This window comes from Musa acuminata, chromosome BXJ2-8 (genome assembly GCF_036884655.1).
Source record: "Musa acuminata AAA Group cultivar baxijiao chromosome BXJ2-8, Cavendish_Baxijiao_AAA, whole genome shotgun sequence".
NCBI lineage: Eukaryota > Viridiplantae > Streptophyta > Magnoliopsida > Zingiberales > Musaceae > Musa > Musa acuminata.
Window position 1 is genome coordinate 52318733 of NC_088345.1, and position 22838 is coordinate 52341570.

Below are 22838 nucleotides of genomic sequence, written 5' to 3' on the forward strand. Positions count from 1 at the left end.
TGAGCAGAATAAATAGGAACTATGACCATGTAAGACTCTCTTATTGTTTACACACACCAAACTGAAGACGAGCGTTATGGAGAGAGACAAGTTGAACAGGAGGGCATGGTGAGGATGAAACACAGCACAGCATCAAGAAGAAGAGCCGTAGTTGCAGAAGCTGCGCGGCCTCACTCGGATCAGCCTTTACCAGGAGAATCGTTGCTGTTAGCTGTTGGCGAAGGTGGTGCAAACTCTGTCCGTCTTGCCAAGCTCGCAAAGCTCCGTAGACTCGCCGTGCCTCCTTCACCTGTGCACATACATGACTCCTCGTTCCATCACTCACTCTTACTTGAAAGGAAAAAGAAGAAGAAGAAGACCGAACAGATTCAGACCTGTGTGACTTGGGACTTCCCTCGAGTCGGATGGAAGGATCAGGAGAGGTGACAAGAGGAGGACAACCATGAACATGGAAGAAAGAGTCCTTGCAGCGATAGGATGCTCCATTTCCGCAGCTCCGGTGGGTGGGATAGGGAGTCGGATGAACAAGATCGAAAGGGGGTATGTAGACATTTGTATCTTTCATGTTCCTGACTTGTGGTTGCCAGCTTCGCGCCACTTCCGCCCTCCTTTCATATGTGACCTCAAAAGTCTTGGCAGAGACTTTCTAGAGATTGATGAAGGCCAATGGTTGGCTGCTGCCCATTATACAGTCAAACATTCAAACTGGTGATTGGGAAGTAGCCAGTTGACTCTTCTTCTTTTTCTCATTGCAGTATTCCTCCCTCCCTCTCTCTCTCTCTCTCTCTCTCTCTCTCTCTCTCTCTCTCTCTCTCTCAGAGTCTAGCAGCAACTCAATAAATCAGTCAGCAACAACTCAATCAGACCATAGTTTTCTAACCATGGTTAAAATTTTTAAGTAACTTTCTCCATAATTAATACATTAAAATACATACAATAAACGTAAACTTAAAACCTGTCAATTGCGTAACAGTATCCTAACATCAAGAATGTATAAACTGCTAATCATATGTGTCCTACAAACCAATCAACAATTTTATTTATTTATTATATTTTATTATTTTATTATTTTATATTATTTTATTATTTTAATATATTATGATGCTCATAGACAATATACTTGTCTATATGATAGATGCAATTAATCTCGTAGCTGCTTGTGTGAAGGCATTAAGGATATAATATAAATGTTCATGAAGGGATATAATATAAATGCTCATGAAGAATGAGTTCACTCATTGATCCACTTACATAATACTAAATGATTGAGCTTCCCACCACTTCCGCCCTCCGTGTGAAGTCAAAAAGTCTTCACAGGGAATTTTTAGAGATTGATTAAGGCCAATGGTTGACTCCTCTTCTTTTTCCTATTACAGTCTTGAAAGGGTTGGTCGTGTGAACCTTATGGAATCTCTAGTCTAGCTGTAACTCGATAAATCATTCAGCAACAACTCAATCAGACCATAGATTACTAACCATGGTTAAAAATTTTAACTAACTTTCTCCATAATTAATACATTAAAAAACATACAACAAACCCAAACTTAAAACCTGTCAATTGCACAACAGTATCCTAACATCAAGAATGTGTAGTAGAGAGGCACAAACCTTGCAAGAAAAGTAGATCATATGGTGGTATGTTTGACTTGTCCACACTGGTTTGAGCAATGCCTGAATACTGTAATCTTACCTTTTGTACATGACATTCTCACATTTATATATTTTAAATAGCAAGAGGTCGTTTTCATGATTGGAGATCTTATCACTCAGTTTACCTTATGCATACATGTGAGCCTTATGGGACTGACTCATGAAAAGAGACCCCAAATCATGATAGATTACCTTTCAAGGGTGGCAGTAGCTGCCTCAAACTCTCCCTTGAATTAATTATATCACAACGTATCATATGGTACACAATCTTAATAACACTCAACTTCCAATATTGTTAAGTGTCCAACCAATTCTCCACAAAATTAGTGGAGTCTATATTACAACTGAAACAAAAGCACAAAAAGTGATTTCAAAGATGACGCATATGGAGTAGACATCAGGAAGATATTGCTCACTTACATGAAACCAAGCTGAACTCCTCCATTCATATGCAGCAAGTTTTGACAAATATCAAGAACCATAGTGAATACATACTATGCGACAAAATTTCGATGCAGGTCTGAGTCCTCAAGCTTTGTGCTGTGCATGAATGCAGGCCCGCACGAGATGATGGGGAGCTGGTACTTTTTCATTAACAAGAAGTTGCTCCACGAAATCGACACGGATAGATTGGAAATGATAATGCTGCTTCACCATCAAATAAATTATCAAAACGACAAAAAGAGGATGAAGTTACTGAAAATACAGTACAACGTTCTGCTAACAAATCCAAGCCAAGAGGTTGAAACAACACGCACGTGCCACCCAATGCCTATAGAATCCTATTTTACCAGCTCCTAATCATATTAAATCAGTTATAGAAAGTGATGCATCTCTAAAATAATAGTAGATATGAAAAATGCAAAAAAGTAGCTGAGGTTCTGAACAATTAATTCCTAATGACTAGTCTGAATTCACAACATGAAAACAAATCTGAAATCAGCAGTTCACTGTATGCAAATAATCAATTGTCTTCCAGATCGTCATTATATAAAATAAAATCACAAAAAACCTTTGTCCTGTTGACCTGAAAAGAAAGTAGGACCCTCAAATACAGCCAAGTATGAATAACTATACACCATGTCATTGCCCCAAAACTTGAGAACTCTCGATGATGTGTGCAATGACTGAAGTGAGTTAAAACACATCCATCTTCACATAGAACCATATGAATTGATATAACTTTCAAGTGCCTCTTACAGCAGTAGATTTAGTCCGCTCGTGTAATCACCATTTAAATACTTGCACTCAAGCACGACTGCATGATCTATCCTCTTAAAAAAAAGCTTATCACATAAACAAACTATAACAAAGTTATCGAAGGCACACGACACATCAGGTAAACTCTGATGGAACTTAGGTGAGGTAAGAGGCATACACATTTGAGAAGTCAACATTTATGGTGAGTGCTGATCAAGAAATGGATGTTCCTACCATTCAGTAGTATCATCCAGTACAAAAACAGATGCACAAAACAGTGAAGACGCGAAAAATAGGGGAAGCAGAAACCACTGGGTCACCTAGATTTATTAAATAGCAGCATAAGGTAACAAACTGAAGGGACGCGTAGTTAGACAATGACCATAACAGAAGAAAGCACAAAGAAGAATGAAAGAGAAGAGGCAAAAAAGAACAATAAAAAGCAACATGGAACGAAACACAGAAGAAAGAAGAAAGCATGGTGGAAAAAGACAGATAAAAATAATGAAAAAACAGGTGACAGAAAGCACAACCAGAAAATGAGATACAAAGTGAAATCCCTATCAGTCAATCTATCCTCATAAATTTCATCTGACAGACAGGAACAAAAGTAGAGAGACAAAAAAATATATAAATGTATGATCAGGTGTGCATTTGCACCCAGAAGGCACATAAACATGCAACTTCAGCATGCCTCATTGGAATATGAAGCCTCAGCCAAGGCAAGGTACAAAGTTAACCATCAGTGTGCCTTGCCTTTGATAACATGGAATCACAGATAATATAACCTGAATTGCTGGATATAAGAATCAGTCCTACAATGAAAATTTCAAATGGCATGCAGGGAAATCAAGAAACAAGGAAGAACAAGCAATATCAGGCATGAATTATAAAGATTTAAAGAAGTTTAAAACCCTACCGTGCCTTTCCATGAAAAATCAATTACTCGGTAATGTGGTTCCATCAATATTACTCGATCTCCTTCTTTAATCTACAGGGGAAAAAAATAAATTACCCATTAATTGCCAAGTTGACACCAAAATTGAATAAGTGAGTTTACATTGCATTAAGAAGTCCAACTGACTTAAAATTCATTATCTGGAAAGAAGAAGAATTTAGCGAAATCGAAGTGCAAATGAGCCAGCTAAAAGGTCATATGCAAAGTCATATCTGCAATTTTTTTTTGTAAAATATAAACAAGATATATGAAGTATCACAATTTATGATTCTAATATTTGACTGAGCAAGTTAAAAAAATCTCTCAAGCTTCAGAGAAGGATAAGACCAAATTTATGACACTTGAGTGAGTATGATAACATGGCATTTAAAAAGATTCTCAAGATGCTAAATGAACGGTTCAATTTAAATTAGATGACAGGGAAAACGTTAGAAGTTTAGTAGAAATCCTTACAGCATCACTATGAAGTCCATATACTGACAGGACAAAACAAGTTTGATCTGAATCACATATTAGATAATACCTGAAAAAAAAGGAATTGTGCTCAATGAAGTCGGTTCCATTATAGTTATAACTTATAAGTACTGATGCAAAGAACATGCAAAAGAACAGAAGAGACGAGGAAGCTCCACAGATATGAGGCATGCTTTGGGTCCCATGACACTGTGCACAACCAACCACATGTCATGGAACCTGACCAAAAAGTATTGTTTTTCCCCCCTTTCCTGTATGTCTTTAGACTCTTTACAAGGCTTAGTATAATGGGAATGGGAACTGGTGCTTCTCATCGGCCAGCATTCCCATTCCAGTTCCCGCCCCAGTATATATAGCAAAATATGATTAATTTAAAAGTTGCAGTGGACAGCATAGAGGAGACAAAAACCAACATAAACACCATTTGCTGCTCACAATCATGGTTATGAACTGTGTTAATGTTTACTTTACCCTTTAGCCTTCTTATAGAATTATTAATTTAATAAAAGATTCCATGGAAACAACATTAATTGGAAATTGATCCTTGAATATCCAGTTATATGTTAGATTAATCATTTTGGCATCTTGTTTAATTGGCTGAGACAAAGCATATTTCTCCTTTCCTCACGTTTTAAGTCTGACATAGTAGCTTTATTTTACATGCTATGAATCTCATGACCTTTAGGACAAGGTAGAACAACAAGAACTATGGAATCATTGATTGAGAGTCATATAGAAAAGAACGAATTTGATTGAGTTTATAAAAACTTACAGCGGAGCAACGTTCTCATGTTTTATGAAGAGGAGTACTTTTCCAATTATTGCAACTGCTTTGTTGAGCCCTTCCTTCAGGACATTAACAGTAGCTTTGCCATGTGATGATTTCACTTCAAAACAAACAAACATTAAGCAAAAATTCTTGAGATTATTTAAGTGTAGTCCTATAGAATCACTGAACAAAATACTTACAAATAACTTCACCTAAGGATGATACAAGTGATGCTAATCGTTTAGACCTTGACAACCCCTACAAGAACAATATTGTGTTATGGATGTAATCAGGGGTAACATGTTATAGGTACTACAGAATTACATAATAAGCCCATTTATTCTTTAGCAAATAAACCATATACAAAGAAAATAGGTAAGTACATGGGTGAATACTAAACATTCATACAATGAAAAAAAATTCCCGATTTGAACTTAATCTAATAACCATGAATGAAAACCCCAGAAAAAAGGACAAGGGGTTCTGAAAACATAACCCAATCAAATAAAGCACAAACAAGTTAATCAGGTTCTCATTCCCTGAAAGACAATGACACATGCTTTCCAGGAACATAACTGCAAGACATGCAGATAGAATCAAGCCTGGAAATATATCTGTCAATTAAATAAATTAATATTTACTTGGTTCATTGTTCTTATATTGATGCTACATGGTCCACATTTCTCATTCTTTCATGTTATAGATATCTTCTCTATTTAAACTTCTAATTTTTCTCAACAAATACCAGGTTAATACTTAATACACTTTATTTTATGCCAAATCCCTTATGCATCAACACATATAATATAGTTACCAACAGATAAAATAGTAATCTTTCATAGCGTGCCAAAAGTTCTATATACATAAGTTTCTGTATTTATTTTTTCCTAGCCTTCATCTTACATGTTTCTGAAATAAGCTGGAAATATGTTTGCCGGTGGAGCTTGAGGGAAAATATCATTTGTGATGGCTTCTACTACAACTTCTCCATGTTCTTCATCAAACCACAATGACTTGTTTTTCTTTCTTGACTTGATGTACACTGTTGGATGCTGTTTCCAACTTTCCATTGTGATATACAAAAGTTCCACACTATACAGGAGAGAGAAAATAGAAGGGAAGAGGTCAAGTCATCAAGAGGAGAGAGAGAGGGAGAGAGATTGAATCAGACAAAACAGAGAAGGGATGAATCCACGACATACCAAGACAGTTCCATACTACTCTTTAATTGAGTCACCTTTAGGGCTCCTGATATTGATCCAGATAATAATTCTTATCAAACTAGGGATAACTCGTAAAACCATACTATTTGACATCAAAACCTGACATCAAAGATTATGACTAAAGTACCCAATACTAGAAAATATTCGACTTAAGCTACTGCAACTGAATCAAACAAACCAAGTTCTGTGTAGGACATGCAGACGATATAAGTTAAATTTCAGTAAACATCTATTTATCCTGACTGCATCATTTCATTGCCGCCTCATAATTTTTCTAGGAGAATATTTATGATGTCAAGGAATGAAATTCCAGTAATTTGCAAGCTAATATCAAAAGGCTTTAAAGTTAGATGTTTCAAATGCTACAGATATACTAACAATTAGTACTAATGTAGTTAGATATCTCCAGATGTAAAGGGATCAGATTAAGGACCTAAATAGTATAGTACAAGGAATTGACAGCAACATATTTGGATTAAAACTCATGATGTGGGAGAGATTCTGATAACCTAAGTTATCAGAAGTGGTAGGAAAATTGAGTTGACAAATAAACTAGAAGGATTTATGATCCTCAACTTGGGCTTAAGCACTTTAGCAAGTGGTTGAGGCCTATCAAATTAATAGGTTAGTAATCCCATCAAGACATGTCATGACAGCTTAAATCTCAACACTAAGATGATAGTGGAATATGTTTGGAAACATTCTCATTTGAAAGTATTCACCTCCAAAGGCAAACAGAAGTAGCCCGTATATTTAGGCCTTCACTATAATCAATCTGTTGTCTATCACTGATATACAGTTTAAAAGTACATATTTCAGGTGAGTTGGCACTGTGCTCTGCTGTCTTTTTGGCTTATTTAGAGGAATATTATTCCCCATGGAAAATTTGGTGTTTCCTCAATGATACTTCTTTCATATCAAGCCTAGTTATAGATTCAATCTCTGATCTATTTGCATCACTTTGACTTGTGACCAAACAAATAAATCTTCCCATCCACCAAAAATCACTTTAACAAGGTAATCTCACCCTTCCCGAAAAATCTAGGTTAGCAATTTGGCTCCTGCTTGAGAGAGAGAATACCTGATGAATGGCTAGTCATAGATTCAACCTCTGTAACTTTCAACTAAGATTTCTTGACTTTGAGCAGTATACTATAGCCAACTCATATAAATGGAAAAGACGGGTAACGATGACATCGCAGGTGATACTATATGTACATTAACTAGAGTTACTAGACAATTCTACCTATTTTTAACCTCATGCTATTTGCTAGAGACTTCAAAAGTATAGTCAAAAAGCTTCTGCCTAAGATTCATTTTTTATTGGTTCCTCCATAACATGACAATGTTCCCAGTTACCCAGTAACACAAAACTGAGAGATAAGAATTCTGCATCTCCTTAAGAACTAAAGAAGGATGATAAATAAGAGAAAATGTATTACCCTTAGTGAACTCTCTATCTTGTCCAGAAGACTAGTGATCTTTTGAGCTTCATCATCAGCATTTAGGCCAGGATCCTTCGAGGCAGCAGCTTCAAAACCATGAAGGGCCCTTTCATAGTTTTCTAGATACTTGTTTGCCTGAAAAAGAGAAAAACAGAGATTGTTGAGAATGCGAACATATGCCAACATAGAAATACAATTCTGTGTCCCTTTCAAGCAATTTGAGTTAACAATATAAGCTAAACTAATAGTTGATGGATAAAAAACATGCTAAATACTTACAGAAGCACAATTGAAGTAAAGGTCTGGATTAGAGTGCATTAGTTCATCCTTCTCCTAACGTGCATTTGCAGATACAGCAAACAATTTTTTTACAAAAAATTAGCAACAAAAACTGGTTATAAATAAAAAATTGGAAAAAAGAAACTGCATTCCTTTGAAAAACCTATGCAACAGCCAACAACATGCAGCATTGTAAATCTTACAGCATTTTGATAAGCTTTCAGTGATTGCTGTAGTTTTGCATGGTCCCATGCTCCAGTCACAAAAAAACTCGTTAGACATGCATTTCCAAGATTGTCTGAAAATGGAGCACATGTAAGTCAAGGAGATTCAGAATTCCCAGATATAAATGAACGAAATGGTCTATAATCCTAATAATATGTCACCAGAAGAAAGGGTCAAGAAGTAATACAGCAAGAATAGGAGATACCAAGTCATACAGTCAAAATAAATAACTCACTTTAACATGCATCAAATAGGTTTACACTAGTAACTTAACTTTAACCATTTATTTATGTCCAAATGGTAAGGCTCATTTTATCCACATCACCGAACTATTGGGTATGTTGGGTCATCATAATTGGTATCACAACCAGGAATTTATAAACCAGTTTGTGATAAATATTGTTCCTCTATTGGACGCCTGTGGTAAGTGTTGTATTCATATCAGAATTACTTCTAAATGGTCAGTCTACCATGTATCAGTATTGGATCAAACTGGTAAACATCACTCAGTATGGTCAAAACGGTTTGGTATTTGAAAACTTAATTAAAGCAAATGCAGAACTAATATGTTAAGGGACAAAGTAACAGTAGGCTCCTCATGAATGGTATAAGTAGCATGCTGGACATGGTTGCAGGGTGGAACAACAGTGGCTCTACAACTGTTGTAGGATAGGCCATGACATTCAAATATATATCAGACAAGATGATGATGGTTTGGTTGGTACAAAACACTTGGAGGGCCTAATACTAGTAACTTGTATAAAAATATTAAATAACATAATCAAGGCTTGTTCAGTTCAAGTTATTGGTCTTGAATTAATACCAAAAGGTGGAAACAAGATTTAACACAATGAAAGGAATTACACAAATGACTGTAACAAGCAAGACCAATAATCCTTTCGTTGTCCTACATCAGCTTCATTTAATACTTGAACTCAACCTTATCTTTTCTTTCTTTGTGTAATCAAAGGATTAGTTCTTCTTAAACTAACTAAAATATACAACGGGGTTAGCTGTACCACCCGAGTTGGTATGGTATGGTATGGTACGGGCGATACGTACTGATCTGACGAGCAACCGAGACGCGGATCGCCCGATTACCCGTCGGCATGCCCGGCATACCATGTGTTGGTACACCGGTAAAGACCAATATGTACCGACCTGACAAATCTCCGAGACGGGTTCGATACCCAAAATGGTGAACCCTGATATACAATACAAAACACCACAGAACATCAGCAAATTAAAAGTTATGACATAAGTCACATGACAACATCAAAAGAAAGTATTAAAAAAAATATATTTTCCGATCCACTTGATACATGCAGCATGAATAAATGCATAAACTAATCAGAAAGAAACCATTAAGTAGTGCTCCATAGCTTCCATTCCCCAAAACTCCAACTAATCACCATGGAGCTACACTTTGTCCTGAAGAATCTCATTTCAGATTGTTAACTTTTATGATTTAAGTGGAGCAACTCATTAAATGATTTATCTCAGATCCAGAATCCAGCAAGCAATTAGATAGTTAGTTAAAATATATTGGTCATAGTGAAGCAGAAGCTTTTAATGCATAGTTTTTCACGTAAATACTGGACCCTAGTTATTTTATATTGAGAATTAAGGTTCTCAGTTATTCTACAAGTGGCACATTGTAGCCAAGAGTACATAAAGAGAGTTGAAATTCTGTCCACATCTTAAAGAAGAAATGGGATTCAAGATTCACAAAGAGGAATTTAGATTGAATGCTTGTATCATCAGTAGAAGGGTCTGAATTCCCCGATTTAGAAACTCTGGACAGTGACATCACCAGCAAAGAAGCCTCTACCATCTAGACAGAGCTCTTTCCTCTATCTCTTGTTTGTTTGTCATCTAAATGATTTTGTCATGCCTCCATGTCACCATTCGTATGTAACATTGTTTACATTGATTTTGGAGATTATATGATTAAACTCTGTCCTTTGCTTCCCAGTTGCCAACTTGCTGAATTTGGCATTATCTTGGCAACTCTGGTTTTAGTCTTAGTTTTAGTTGTATCTTATATTGGCATTTAATAGTTGATTCAGATATCCTTTTCTAAACACATGACATAGCAGCTGGCACTGCAAATGTTGGTGTCTGCTGATTCCTCATCCGTGACCCATAATCCACTTCCCAGACACACACACAACCTCCTATAATTTTCACTCGTTGTGATTCACAAATTTTTTCCACAATGCCAGACCAAAACCACCATGGGATCAAGGAAAAGACTCCAAACTCATGAGATCGGGACTCCGAACTACTTTTTGGTCCAAAGTTGAAAATAACAATATGTAAATGTCACTATGGATACTCAAATATATATAATTTGAATGATACTTGATTTTATTGGAAAATGGAACCTTACACCACGAATTTCCATCCTTGATATCCAACATTACAGCTTCTCTTGCATGTTTAATGCTTTCTTCAATAGAGGCTGCTTTATTTTCTGCACCTATATGTAAAAGTAACAGACACATTAAATCTTAAATAGAAACAACATTATCTTAGAACAGATAGCAGCTAACATTTTGCATAAGAAACTAAAACAAATAAAACAATTTTTTTGCCAAAAGTCAACCTAGCCATAAATGGGGAGCATTTGACTTGACAAGATTCAATTTCTAAAGAGTTCACTTAATGTTTCTTACATTTGATTAGAGCTATCAAACTACATGTTGAGCAATATGTTACGAACATGAGGACGCAACATAAATAACTAAGCTAAGAACTCAAATCAAGGATCAAGGTCTAAAGGAAAGGAAATCTTTTGGTAATGTGACATTGTGGATCTAGTAGTCTTGGAAAGGAATGATATCATGAAAGTAAATGCAGTTATTAAGGAATTTGCACACAAAGAAGTACATGAAAGCACAAATACAAGATCAATTTATTTGAAATATGTATTTCATCACAATCCTACAAGTGAGTGCATAAAGATATTCAATAACAACAACAACAAAACCACAAGTCTCAACTATTTGAGGTCGGTTACATGAATCTTTTACCATCATTGAAATCTGTAAAAAGTCATATACTTAGTTAAGTTCAGAGTATTTGAATCTTTATTTATAATGTCTTTTAAGGTCTTTTTAGGTTTTCCTTTATCTCTCCTCATACCACTAACATTAATTATTTTGATTTCAAATAAAAAGAAAAAAAATCAAATGATGTATTATAACAAACTTAATTAAAGCTATAAATTAACTCAGAAGCGCAACACAATCTTTACAGATAAATCATAGACCTTATTGTGCATACACATCCATTTGTTGCATATGCATGAAGAAACTAAACAGTTACCAATGTAGATCCATGTTTTTAAGGCTTCCTGTAAGTGCATCTCCTAAAACTTCAAGTTCCCATAGTCTTCAAACACATGAAACATAACCATAATTCCCTACATGTCATTTTGTCTCCTTGAATAACCTTGTCAGAACAATCAGTTCATGTCTGAAACTAGATCTCATGTTTCGCATGACTACTTAGACCAATTATTTGCATGAAAAATTGTGCAGCCATGAGATACTATACTTGCCTTGAGCCAAACTTCTTTCAAGCATTGATAGCTGACAAAGAATTTTCTTGTTAGGGCCCTGCATAATTCAAGTTTGATCCTGAATAAAAATGTAATGAAAGGTCAAGCTACTCAAGTAAGTAGTACAAGTAATAAAAATTCCCAACAGAAGATTATTTTCTATAAATACCTTGCTTAATGCTAAAGAAAAGCAGTTTTTTGCTGAGGGCAGATCTCCTTTCTTCCAAATGCAATTGCCCAAGCATAACCAAGCATCTGCAAGAGATGGATTCAACTTAACCTGAAATGTACAACACCAATTTTAAACAAAGCCTGCTTTTAAATTCATTATATCAGCAAAAGAATTTTGTTATGACATACAGCTTTTGATAAATGATCTTCTGCTTCTTTTATATAGTCAGGAAATACGTCTAGCATTTTTCCCCTCAAGTATTCATAATTTGCACGTTGTAATGGTGACTTCCTCTGCTCTGCATAATTTGGAAGAAGAAAAAATTATTCTCAGATAAACATGACATGCTGCTCAAGCCATTAAAAGACATTAGCAAACAATCACATTGAACTCATTTTTTCAGAAGAACAATTTATAAGAAGGTAAAGTACACACAATAAATTATCAACTTGATACGGATAACAGATGGTTGCATTGTCTGCACATTGGTGTCCTGACATTCTCTTCATTACACCCTATAAAAAGGTTAGATCAATACAATGATATCATTCTTCAAGAGTTAACAAGTTCCATATGCCTAACAAATCATCATTCAGGACTTGTCCCTCAAAAGATAGTTGCTTGTGAATAAGAAACTTGTAGAGTCTTGCAACTTCAGAATCTTGAGATGTGTGTACACAGCAAACATTAACTACAAATAATTATCCAATTTCCAGTCTAGAAACAGTTCAAAAGTTAAATCAATTTGTTTTAAAAAAGTCTCTATATTACCTACTTACATATTTACCACTTAAAAGTGTCAAACTGAGTCAATACCCTAACAAACTCAAATTCCTAGAATGAATTCTGACATAGCATATTCTGGCATCCACTCCACGGACATGTCGGCTGCCATGGCGAACCTGGCACGACGTTCCGAAGCCAACGTGGCGCACTGAGACAACTCGACACCCCGGATCTGAACGAGGCAGCCGCCTGCCATCCACGCCGCTAGCACACTACTCTAACACCACTCGAGGCTGTATGGAGCGGCTCAGCCCCGTCCTGAGCTACTCCATAGGTGCAGAGCAGCGCCGAATGAAGCAGGGTAAGATAGATTAGACTACGCCCGTGTCCCAGCATATGAGCTGACCACCTATGGCGACGACGACCTTTAAACACCTACATACGGAGACGCCGACGATCATTAACAGCTACGTACATCAACACATGGTAACAAATATAAAAGCCACCCCCAGGAACAGTGCTGGGGGTGGGACCTCATACACACACACTCCGTCTCCAACTCTTGCTAACTTAAGCATCGGAGGAGTCGAGTCGGGAATCCCCCTCTCGATTCCGACTTGTGTGCAGGCACCCGACGGACAGCTAAAGAAGTTATCTTCAACCTCCACTTAGGAGAACGAGGCCTATGCCCCGTCAACTAGACCTCGAGTTAACACGCTCCAGCTTAGAGGTCGTGATGGTGATCTTGCACACTCTGGACGGGCCAAGCCATGTTGACACCTCGGCCACGGCATAAAAGTGCAAAACATTGTTGGCGGTAGAAGGAGGGCCCATGTTGCAAGAACGCCAACTGCCGACCAACCTCGGTGAGCGTCCTGGAGAAGAGACGCATGCAACCCCCTCCACTTTTGGCCTCGGGGAACAACTCCCTCTCCCTCCGCACGCGAACGGAAATGTTGCATCCTAGACCCCGACCTGCTACTGGAGGTTGTTTAACGACCGAGGGTGGAGAGCACAGGACCCTCCGTCGTCTCCGCCGAGGCGTTCCTCAGACTCACCTATCAAGTCCAAGCTTTGACTGGGATGATGTAAACCATCATTCCCCTCATCCCCCAGCTTGATCAGCCAACAACGTCGCCGCAACTGCCCTTGCCTGTGGCCCCACCAACTCTACCCCTGCACCTTAGGACCCTCCCACGATCGACCGACAACTTTGAGTGGCGGACGCTTGCCCGCCGAACAAAGAACAATCAGGAGGCCAAAGATTGATGCCGGAGTGCGGTACCCCAGAGGCCCCACGGGCTACCACGAGTTGTCCAGAGTCGGACACTCTGTCGTCTAACTCAGCGGACTCTTTCAGGGCTCAGCTGTGCTTGGTCAACCGACGCCTAGATGAGTCCAAAGAAAGTTTCACAAGTCAAAGGAAGAACATGGGGAAGACACCTTCAGGGGATCTCCTTTTATCCCAGAGATCCAAGACAAGTCGATTCCTCTCAATTTTCGCCTCCCGATATTGGAGGCCTACGATGGCAGCTTTGACCCGACGGAGCATGTCACCGCATTCCAGGCCCAAATGGCTCTATACGGCACATCCAATGCTTTAATGTGCCGAGCCTTTCCCACCACCCTCCGAGGTCCAGCTCGGATGTGGTACAGTAGGTTGAGGCCTTCTTCGGTTTCATCCTTTGATCAACTCGCAAGAGAGTTCGAGCTCAACTTCTTGGCCAGCACCCGGCCCAAGCCAGCTGTGGTCGTGCTTCTCAACTTGAGCCAGAAGGACGACAAGCCCCTTTCCCACTTCGTCGCCCGCTTCGCTGCCGAAATCAAGGCAATCCCTAATGCTCATCCTTCTCTAATTATGCAGGCATTCTTGACGGGACTATGTCCATTCAAGTTCTTTTGGTCGTTGATCGAGAGGCCGCCAATGACTGTCCCATAAATGCTCCAGGGAGCCAACCGGTACACGGTGGCCAAGGCATTGGTGGCCGAGAAGCGCGAGGACCACAAAAGACATCGCGGGAGAAGCCCCGAGGTCAACCCACAGAACCACCAAGGAGGAGGCACGACCGATCGGAGCCGTCCTACTCGAGACCTCCTCCGACGCCCCTAAACTCCTCTAGGACGAAGATCTTCCTTTAGATCAGAGAGAAGGGGCTCCTGAGAACACCTAACCAGATCAAGGTCCCGCGCGAGCTCAAGGACCTGACGAAATATTGCAGGTTCGACCGAGACTACAACCATGACACTAAAGAATGTCATGACCCGAAGAATCAAATCGAGGAGCTCATTCGCAAGGGGCACCTCGGGCGCTATGTAAAGAGACTGCGAGAGCCCTCACCTCGGCCCCAGGGCCCGATTGAGAAGCAGATTGATGTCATTGCCGGAGGCCCAACATCCAATGGAGACAGCACGTCGGTCTGAAAGGCCTACGCTCGGGCCGTCGTAGAAAAGCGCCCCAGACATAGGGATGAGCCCGAGATCACCTTCGAGGCAAGGGAAACCGATACCCTGACCACGACAACGCCCTGGTGGTCTCGATCCGAATAGCCAACGCCCAAGTTAAGAGGGTCATGTTCAACACTAGAAGCTCGACCGACGTACTATATTTTGATGCATTCTAGAAACTCGGATTGATCGAGAAGGACTTGTCGCCGATGACCTCCACGCTCACTGGGCTTACAGGGGATTCCATCTCCCCACTCGGGACAACCACCCTACCCATCACCGTTGGGCAGAAGCCAAAGTCTAAGACCATGAAGGTCACTTTCATGGTGGTTAGCCTCCCATCAGCATACAACGTCATTCTCGACTGCCCGATTCTCAATAAGTTGAGGGTGGTCGTCTCCATGTACCACCAAGCGATGAAGTTCCCGACCCGAACTGGGATCAAGGAAGTAAGAAGTGATCCTCGGGAATCCAGGCAGTGCTATCTGACCACTGTCACACTGCCCCAGAGACGGAGGCCTGAGCTACCCCCACCTTCTTGGAAGGAGGCAAGCAAAGTTCAACCTCGACCCGACCGCCCTCTGGTGGACCCCCGAGAGCTTACCGAGGCATAGCCTCGCCCCGAGCACACAGAGCAAATATTGGAGGTCCCCCTCAACATGCGCCAACCCGATCGGACCGTGAAGATTGGCTCCACGTTCCCGGAGAAGGACCAAGTCCAGCTCATGAGTTTCCTGATGAAGAACGCCGACGTCTTCGCCTGGTCGCCTAAAGACATGTTGGGAATTGATCACAAGGTTGCGCAACACCGCTTGAACATCCTTCCCGAGGCGACCAGTAAAGCAGAGGCCTCGAAAGTTTGCCACCCGACCGGTAGAAGGCGATTAGTGATGAGGTGGACCAACTAATGGAAGCATGGTTCATTGCCGAAGCCAGATACCCTCGGTGGCTATCCAATGTAGTCCTTGCCAAAAAATCTAATGGAAGCTGGAGGATGTGCATTGACTATACCGATCTTAACCGGGCATGCTCGAAGGATTGCTACCCCATCCAGAGGATTGATCAGTTGGTCGACATGACCTCAGGGCATGAACTCCTCATGTTCATGGACGCCTTCTCGGGCTACAACCAAATCCGTATGGCCCCTAAGGACCAAGAGCATACCACCTTCAACACGGACAAAGGGGTCTACTATTACAAAGTCATGCCCTTCGGCCTGAAGAACACCGGGGCAACATATCAAAGGATGGTAAATCAGATGTTCAAATATCATATTAGGAGGAACATGGAAGTATACGTGGATAACATGATCGTGATGAGCAAAGTCGCCAGCACCCATCTGGAAGACCTTGTTAATACGTTCCAAACGCTCAGAAGGTTCGGTATGCGTCTCAACCCCGCCAAGTGTGCCTTCGGAGTCTGCTTGAGCAAGTTCCTCAGCTTCATCATCCATCAGAGGGGTATAGACGCGAATCCCGAAAAGATCCGGGCAATAACTGAGATGTAGTCCCCTTGGTCAGTTAAGGAAGTCCAGCGACTCACCGAGAGGTTAGCCACCCTCAATCAATTCCTATCTCGGTCGGGAGACAAATGCCTTCCCTTCTTTTGCATCCTGAAGCGTGCCAGAGACTTCCAGTGGACTTCGAAATGTGAAGAAGCCTTCAGAAAGCTGAAGGTGCACCTTGCCGAGTTACCACAACTCACCTTGACCATCTTGAGCGAGCCGCTCGGCCTCTACCTGGCCGCCTTTGAATGCGCGGTTAGTTCGGTTCTTGTCCGAGAAGACGCAGGAACACAATGGCCCATCTACTACACCAACTATGTCTTGAGCGAGCCCGAGGAGCAGTATCCCCTGATCCAGAAGCTGGCGCTAGCCCTAGTACAAACGGCTAGGAAGCTACGCCCCTACTTCCAAGCACACACCATAATGGTGGTAACAGATCAGCCACTCCGCCAAATTCTCTCCAACTTCGACGTGTCGAGCTGAATACTCAGGTGGTTGGTCGAGCTCGGAGAATTCAACATCCAATATGTCCCGAGGACAACTATCAAGGCATAGATGCTCACGGACTTCATTTCCGAGCTAACCCCCTCTGCAGACAACGTCCTTGGAAGTGCCAAGCAAAGATGGACTTTATATGTTGATGGATCAACCAACGCCGCAAAAGGAGGAGCGGGCCTCGTCTTGACGAGACCCAATGGCCAACTGTACGAGCACACACTCCGTTTTGAATTCAAAGCTACAAATAACAAAGCTGAGTACGAGGCACTACTGTCGGGGCTCCGACTGGCCTTGGAGCTACATGTAAAAGAGCTCGAAGTCTTCAGCGACTCACAGCTAGTGGTCGACCACGTCAACGAAGACTACGAAGCGCGGGATCCGACCATGGCAAGATACATGTCCAAGGTACGCCAGCTTATTGACAATTTCCAACATTTCTCTGTGACCAGGGTCCCTAGGACGGAGAACGAGCAAGTTGATGCACTAGCAAAATTGGCCTTAGCGCGAGGAACTGGGAATTGTTCCTCGGATATCGAGACGCTCCCCTGTTGATCTATCACGAGCCCAGATGTGGCCATGACCGAGATCATGCCAAACTGAATGGAGGAGATTCTCCGCTATAAGAAGTACGGAGTGCCACCGACCGACCCGATCACTGCCTAACGAGTCAAATGCATTCAAGTCTGGTACCGTGAGATCAACGACCAACTATATCGCAAATCGGTCAGCCAACCCCTTCTGCGGTGCCTAGCACCCGCAGAGGTCGAGACAGTGCTAGCCGAGGTTCACAAAGGTATTTGCGGAGAACACATCGGTGGCCGAACTCTGGCATTCAAAATCCTCAAACAAGACTACTTATGGCCGATTATGCATTGGGACGCCATGGCCTGCGTATAGCAATGCTCGCAATGCGAGAAGCATGCTCAGGTGCAACATCAACTGACGGTCTCCCTAACTCCAATCGATTGTGCGTGGCCTTTCGCACAGTGGGGAATGGACCTCCTCAGCCCTTTTCCCCCAGCCTCGGGGCAACGAAAGTTCATCATAGTTGGCGTGGATTGCTTTACCAAATGGGTCGAGGCCGAGCCCTTAACATCCATAACCGAGAAATAAATCGAGGGGTTCATATGGAAGAACATCATCACACGGTTTGACATCCCGAAGGCCATCATCACCGACAATGGAGCTCAATTCAACAACTTGAAGTTCAAAGGGTTCTGCAAGAGCTATGGAATCCAACTAAGGTTTAGCTCGGTAGCACACCCCCAGACCAACGACCTGGCTGAAGTTACCAACCGAGCGATACTCGAGGGAATCAAAAGGAGGGTCGTCGGAGCACACGACACTTGGGTCGATGAACTCCCAAGCATCCTATGGGCGTCCCGGACTACACCGAAGACTGCCATAAGCAAGTCCCCCTTCAGTCTGGCATTCGGGACCGAGACAGTACTACCGCCCGAGATAGTTTTCCCGACCATCCGGGTTGAGAACTATGAAGAAGGCACGTCGGAGGAAGGGCTCCGAGCAAACCTCGACCTCGTCGAGGAACAAAGGGCCGAGGCGCACCTCCGTGCCTTAGCTTGCAAAAAGGCCGTGGCAAGACTTTACAACCAGAGGGTGCACCTCGGCTGATCAAAGTCGAAGACTTAGTCCTGCGAAGAGCCGAGATCAGTGACCCAACGCATTCCCGAGGCAAGCTAGCACCAAACTAGGAAGGCCCCTATCGGGTCACCAACATGGTCCGAGATGGGACCTACCACCTTGCCACATGAGAAGGAGCCCAACTGCCCAGAACGTGGCACATATCCAACTTGAAGAAGTTCTACGCTTAAGACAGAGCTCTGGGCACCCAAAGCCGATCAGGTTATCCACCGACTTCCCTTTAAGCGCGTTGGCCTAGGACCTCATCGGGTCGGGTAGGGAGCCTCAATGAAGAACTTGTTTGTGGAGAAGGACACAAGTAGTCAGTCGATCTATGAAGGAGCTTCATTGATCAAAAGAAAGATAACACAAGTAGTCAATCGGTCTATGAAGGAGCTTCATTGATCAAAAGACAGGCTACACAAGTAGTCAGTCGACCAACAGCACAAAACAGATCCTAACCAACTGTCCAAAAAAAAAAAAGCCTCGAGAGATATACTTGTCATCTCCAAAAAGGTGGTGAAGGGGTCATCCTCGGTCAGGATACCGAGCCCGAGGCCCGGCCAATGTAGATCGACATCTATACGCCAGAAGCCTTCAACCCACCAATAAAGATTGTCGACCACCTCCTGAAGTCATCGGGTCCCATCACCCATCAATCGAAAGCACACTCGGTAAGCAAGCACAACAACCTCAAAAAGACATGCAGACATTAGGAAGAGATGATTCATTGATGAAAAATGAAATACACTTTTCGGTCGGCATCGTATAACATCGACCTCGACCAGGTCAGTTACAAGGAAAAGGAGAAAGAAACAAAACTAGTGGCAGCTCCCGAGAAACCCCTTAAGCAGCTGGAGGATTGCTGTCGTCGAAGGGTACCTCCTCCATTGGGACGTTGTCGTCCTTGGACAAAGTTTCGTAGGGGTGGTACTTATAAGACACTCGGCCCATCTTCTGCAGGCTAAGTTGGAAGCCGGGTGTCTCCTTGTACTGGGCGATTGTCGCCCGGGCCCTCTCGGGGGCGGCATGCTACTCCTCGACCAACGTGCTCTCGACCTTCTCCAGCGATGCTCAAACAATCGCCAGTCTTCTCAATCTCCCGAGACTTGGTTCGGGTGGCCTCTAGATCTACTGTCGAGTCTAGGTGCTGGCCCTCGAGGAGTTTGTTCCGCCCCCGGGTCTCCTTCATTTGGCGTTGGGCCTCCCCAAGCTAGGACTTCAGTTCCTCCAACTGCTGGGTCACCTCAGTGACCCGTGCCTCGGCTACCGCCACCACCGCCGAGCTTGCCCCTTCTTTGAGCTTCCGGACCTCGACTCGGAGCCCGTCGAACATCCGGGAGAGCTCGTCGATGACCCTCCCGAAGTCACACACCTTGTCGATCAAGCCCATGGTGTAATGGTGGTGTTGCAAATACACAATGCTAGTTAGAACCCAAAAATGACATAGAAAGAGACCAAAGAGGGCGACTCACTGTGACCAAGTTCTTAGCGGCATTGTTAAGCAGTGCCTCAAAGGGGGTGGTGTAGATTTACTTCGCTAGAGGGGGGCAGAGAACCCCCCGACAAAATAGTTGGGCGTCGACTCCATTCGCCCAGACCTGACTCTTTAGAGTCAGGGACGCCCATCGAGCCTCCAGCGGCCCCTCCCTCGATGACGTGGGGAGGTCCACTATCTCTAGAGCATAGAAAGGCTCGTCCTTCAACCGAGCCTTGACCTTACAGAGGTCCATCATGGAGCGGGGATGGGAGACGTCCTGGGGTCTGCTACTCCCCTCCCCACACGAAGCTTCTGGAGGAGCCTCCTTGCGAGGTGCGACCTGGGTGGGAGCCTCCTAGGTCGACCCTCCGGAGGCTGGCTTGTGCACCACCGCCTTCATCTTCTTCTTGGGTTGCTCGACCTCAACTGCAACTTCCTGAGCAGTGCCAGGTTTTGTTGCGGGGGTAGTATGTGCTAGGGAAGGCCCGAGGCACGACGCCTGCCCGACGAACATCTCCTTCATGCCTTCGAACACAAAAGACCCATCAGTATTCACACAAAAACAAGATGAAGACTAAGCGATAGGAGGGACCGGAAGAACCATATCCCTAGGGGTTGGACCGAGGCCCGCTGCCACTAGCCAGTCCTCATCCATCGACCGGATGGCCTTAGAAGACGAGAGGATCCCCCTCAGACGACCCACCTGCTCCGCCTCATCCTTGGACAAGAAAGGGGGGACGTTGTCAACATCACGACCCGTCCATTTCAAGCTAAACCCCCAACCTCTGAATGCGCTTACAAAGAAGAAGCACGACTTCCACCCCTTGTTGTTCGAAGGGGCGTCGCTCACCTTAAAGCCGCTTCTTGCGGTCAGATAGTAACTGCCCTGCTCCTTACCGAGGCGGAAGGAAGCAAGAAAAAGGGTGAGCGTCGGAACGATTCCGGTCGCCCGACGCTCCCTGATAAAAGCTATCAGGTAAAGCCACGAGTTTGACGCTACATGGAAGGGTGAAACCCTCCAGTGCCGGAGGCACGACACAACCATCAGGTGAAGAGGAAACCTTAGCCCCGCCTTGAGGGCATCAACTGACAAACCAAACCCGTTTGGGAACGGGTCAAAAGGTCATTGGCCGACTTTAGGAGCGTGGCGCACCGACACATCGGCTGCCACAGCAGACCTGGCACGGCGTCCCGAAGCCAATGTGGCGCACCGAGCCAACTCGACACCCTGGATCTGAACGAGGCAACCGCCCACCATCCACACCGCCAGCACACTACACCAACACCGCTTGAGGGTGTACGGAGCGATGCAGCCCCGTCTTGAGCTACTCCAGAGGCACAGAGCAATGTCGAATGAAGTAGAGCCGGACAGATTAGACTGCGCCAGGCCGCCAGCGTCCCAACATACAAGCTGACCACCTATGGCGATGACGGCTTTTAAACACCTACGTACGGAGACGCCGACGATCATTAACAGCTACGTATGTCAACACACGGCAACGGGTATAAATGCCACCCCTAGGATTAGCGCTGGGGGTGGGACCTCATACACACACACTCCGACTCTCCCATCTCCAACTCTTGCTAATTTAAGCATCGAATGGGTCGAGTCAGAAATAACCCTCCCAATTTCGACCTATGTGCAGGCACCCGACGGACAGCTAAAGGAGTGATTTTCAGCCTCCACCTGGGAGAACGAGGCCTACGCGCCCTCAACCAGACCTTGGGTTAACACGCTCCAGCTCAGAGGCCATGCTAGTGATCTTGCGCACTCGGGATGGGCCAAGCCGTGCTGACACCTCGGCTACGGCATAAAGGTGCAAAACAAATTCCACTATGATTCAATCTAGCCCAAAAATAAAAGAAGTAAGTGTGCTGAGTGAAATTAACCTTAATGGTACTCAATTAAGCCCACAGCTATAAAAGCTATCCCTTAAAGCCCAAAGGACGAATGGACTTGGAACCTCTGGAAATGTTACAAGGGTAAAACCTATCTCTACGTTTAAGTTAATCTTTGGCCTCACTCGGCCAGCAAGTATGGGTTCAGCCCCAAACGACGTCTAACTTCACTAATTGGGCATTACCCGGAGCCAAATAATAGAGGCATCATCCTGTAATCGAACATCGAATCACCTCCATTCAAGCGAGATATCACCACTTAGTCGAATAAACAAAGAATCAACCGAACGCAAGTAACAAAGACAAAGGGGTTACTGTCGTACCTAGGGGAAGGGAATCGAGGAGGGCGAGCGCCGTGTCGGCCAGGGTACGAAGCTTGGAGGTCTTCTCCTCCGAGTCTCGAGGGAAATAGGTGTCGCGGAGGCGGTAGAGCTCTTCGGCGGCCGCCGACGCTCTCGCGATCGCTTCGGCCTCATCGCTTCCGCTGCCGCTCATCTCTCCGAATCGGAGTGAGGGCGAAACGAAGGTGATGACGTGATATATGTAGTTCAAATATCACATCTCGACCGGTTGAACCGCCGGTCCTAATCAATGACTCGATTTAATCTTGAGCGGTTTGTTTCGCGGTCCGGTTCTGATGAAACATATAGATTTATTCGCATTAAAAGAATCCGAGGCATCCGGA

At 43.4% G+C, this 22838-nt stretch overlaps 1 protein-coding gene and 1 long non-coding RNA gene across 3 annotated transcripts; both read right to left on the reverse strand.

The window, feature by feature from the left end:
- Positions 1–769, reverse strand: LOC135618279 (uncharacterized). Its single transcript, XR_010488958.1, has 2 exons — positions 375–769; positions 1–289 (listed from the first exon to the last, which is right to left on the reverse strand). It is a non-coding gene; the product is annotated as an uncharacterized LOC135618279 (long non-coding RNA).
- A 1050-nt stretch (positions 770–1819) lies between these two features.
- On the reverse strand, positions 1820–22684 carry LOC103995764 (uncharacterized). 2 transcript variants are annotated; one of them, XM_018830059.2, is made up of 13 exons: positions 22477–22684; positions 12149–12258; positions 11958–12068; positions 11789–11846; positions 10616–10699; positions 8202–8296; positions 7999–8052; positions 7717–7854; positions 5252–5309; positions 5055–5169; positions 4262–4331; positions 3770–3841; positions 1820–2295 (listed from the first exon to the last, which is right to left on the reverse strand). In XM_018830059.2, the coding sequence occupies exons 1-13, from the start codon at positions 22646–22648 to the stop codon at positions 2179–2181; spliced, it is 1254 nt and encodes a 417-aa protein (XP_018685604.2). In that variant the 5' UTR covers positions 22649–22684; the 3' UTR covers positions 1820–2178. The 2 variants fall into 2 exon arrangements, 1 of the variants encoding a protein (XP_018685604.2); XR_010489654.1 differs by lacking the exon at positions 4262–4331.
- Between the last annotated feature and the right edge of the window lie 154 nt (positions 22685–22838).

Coding starts and splice junctions, on each gene's coding strand:
- LOC103995764 (XM_018830059.2), bottom strand. CDS start 22,648: ATGAGCGGCAGCGGAAGCGATGAGGCCGAAGCGATCGCGAGAGCGTCG. Junction 11,847..11,957: donor TTTCTTTAGCATTAAGCAAG/GTATTTATAGAA, acceptor TGAATTATGCAG/GGCCCTAACAAGAAAATTCT. Junction 10,700..11,788: donor TGAAAGAAGTTTGGCTCAAG/GCAAGTATAGTA, acceptor ATATAGGTGCAG/AAAATAAAGCAGCCTCTATT.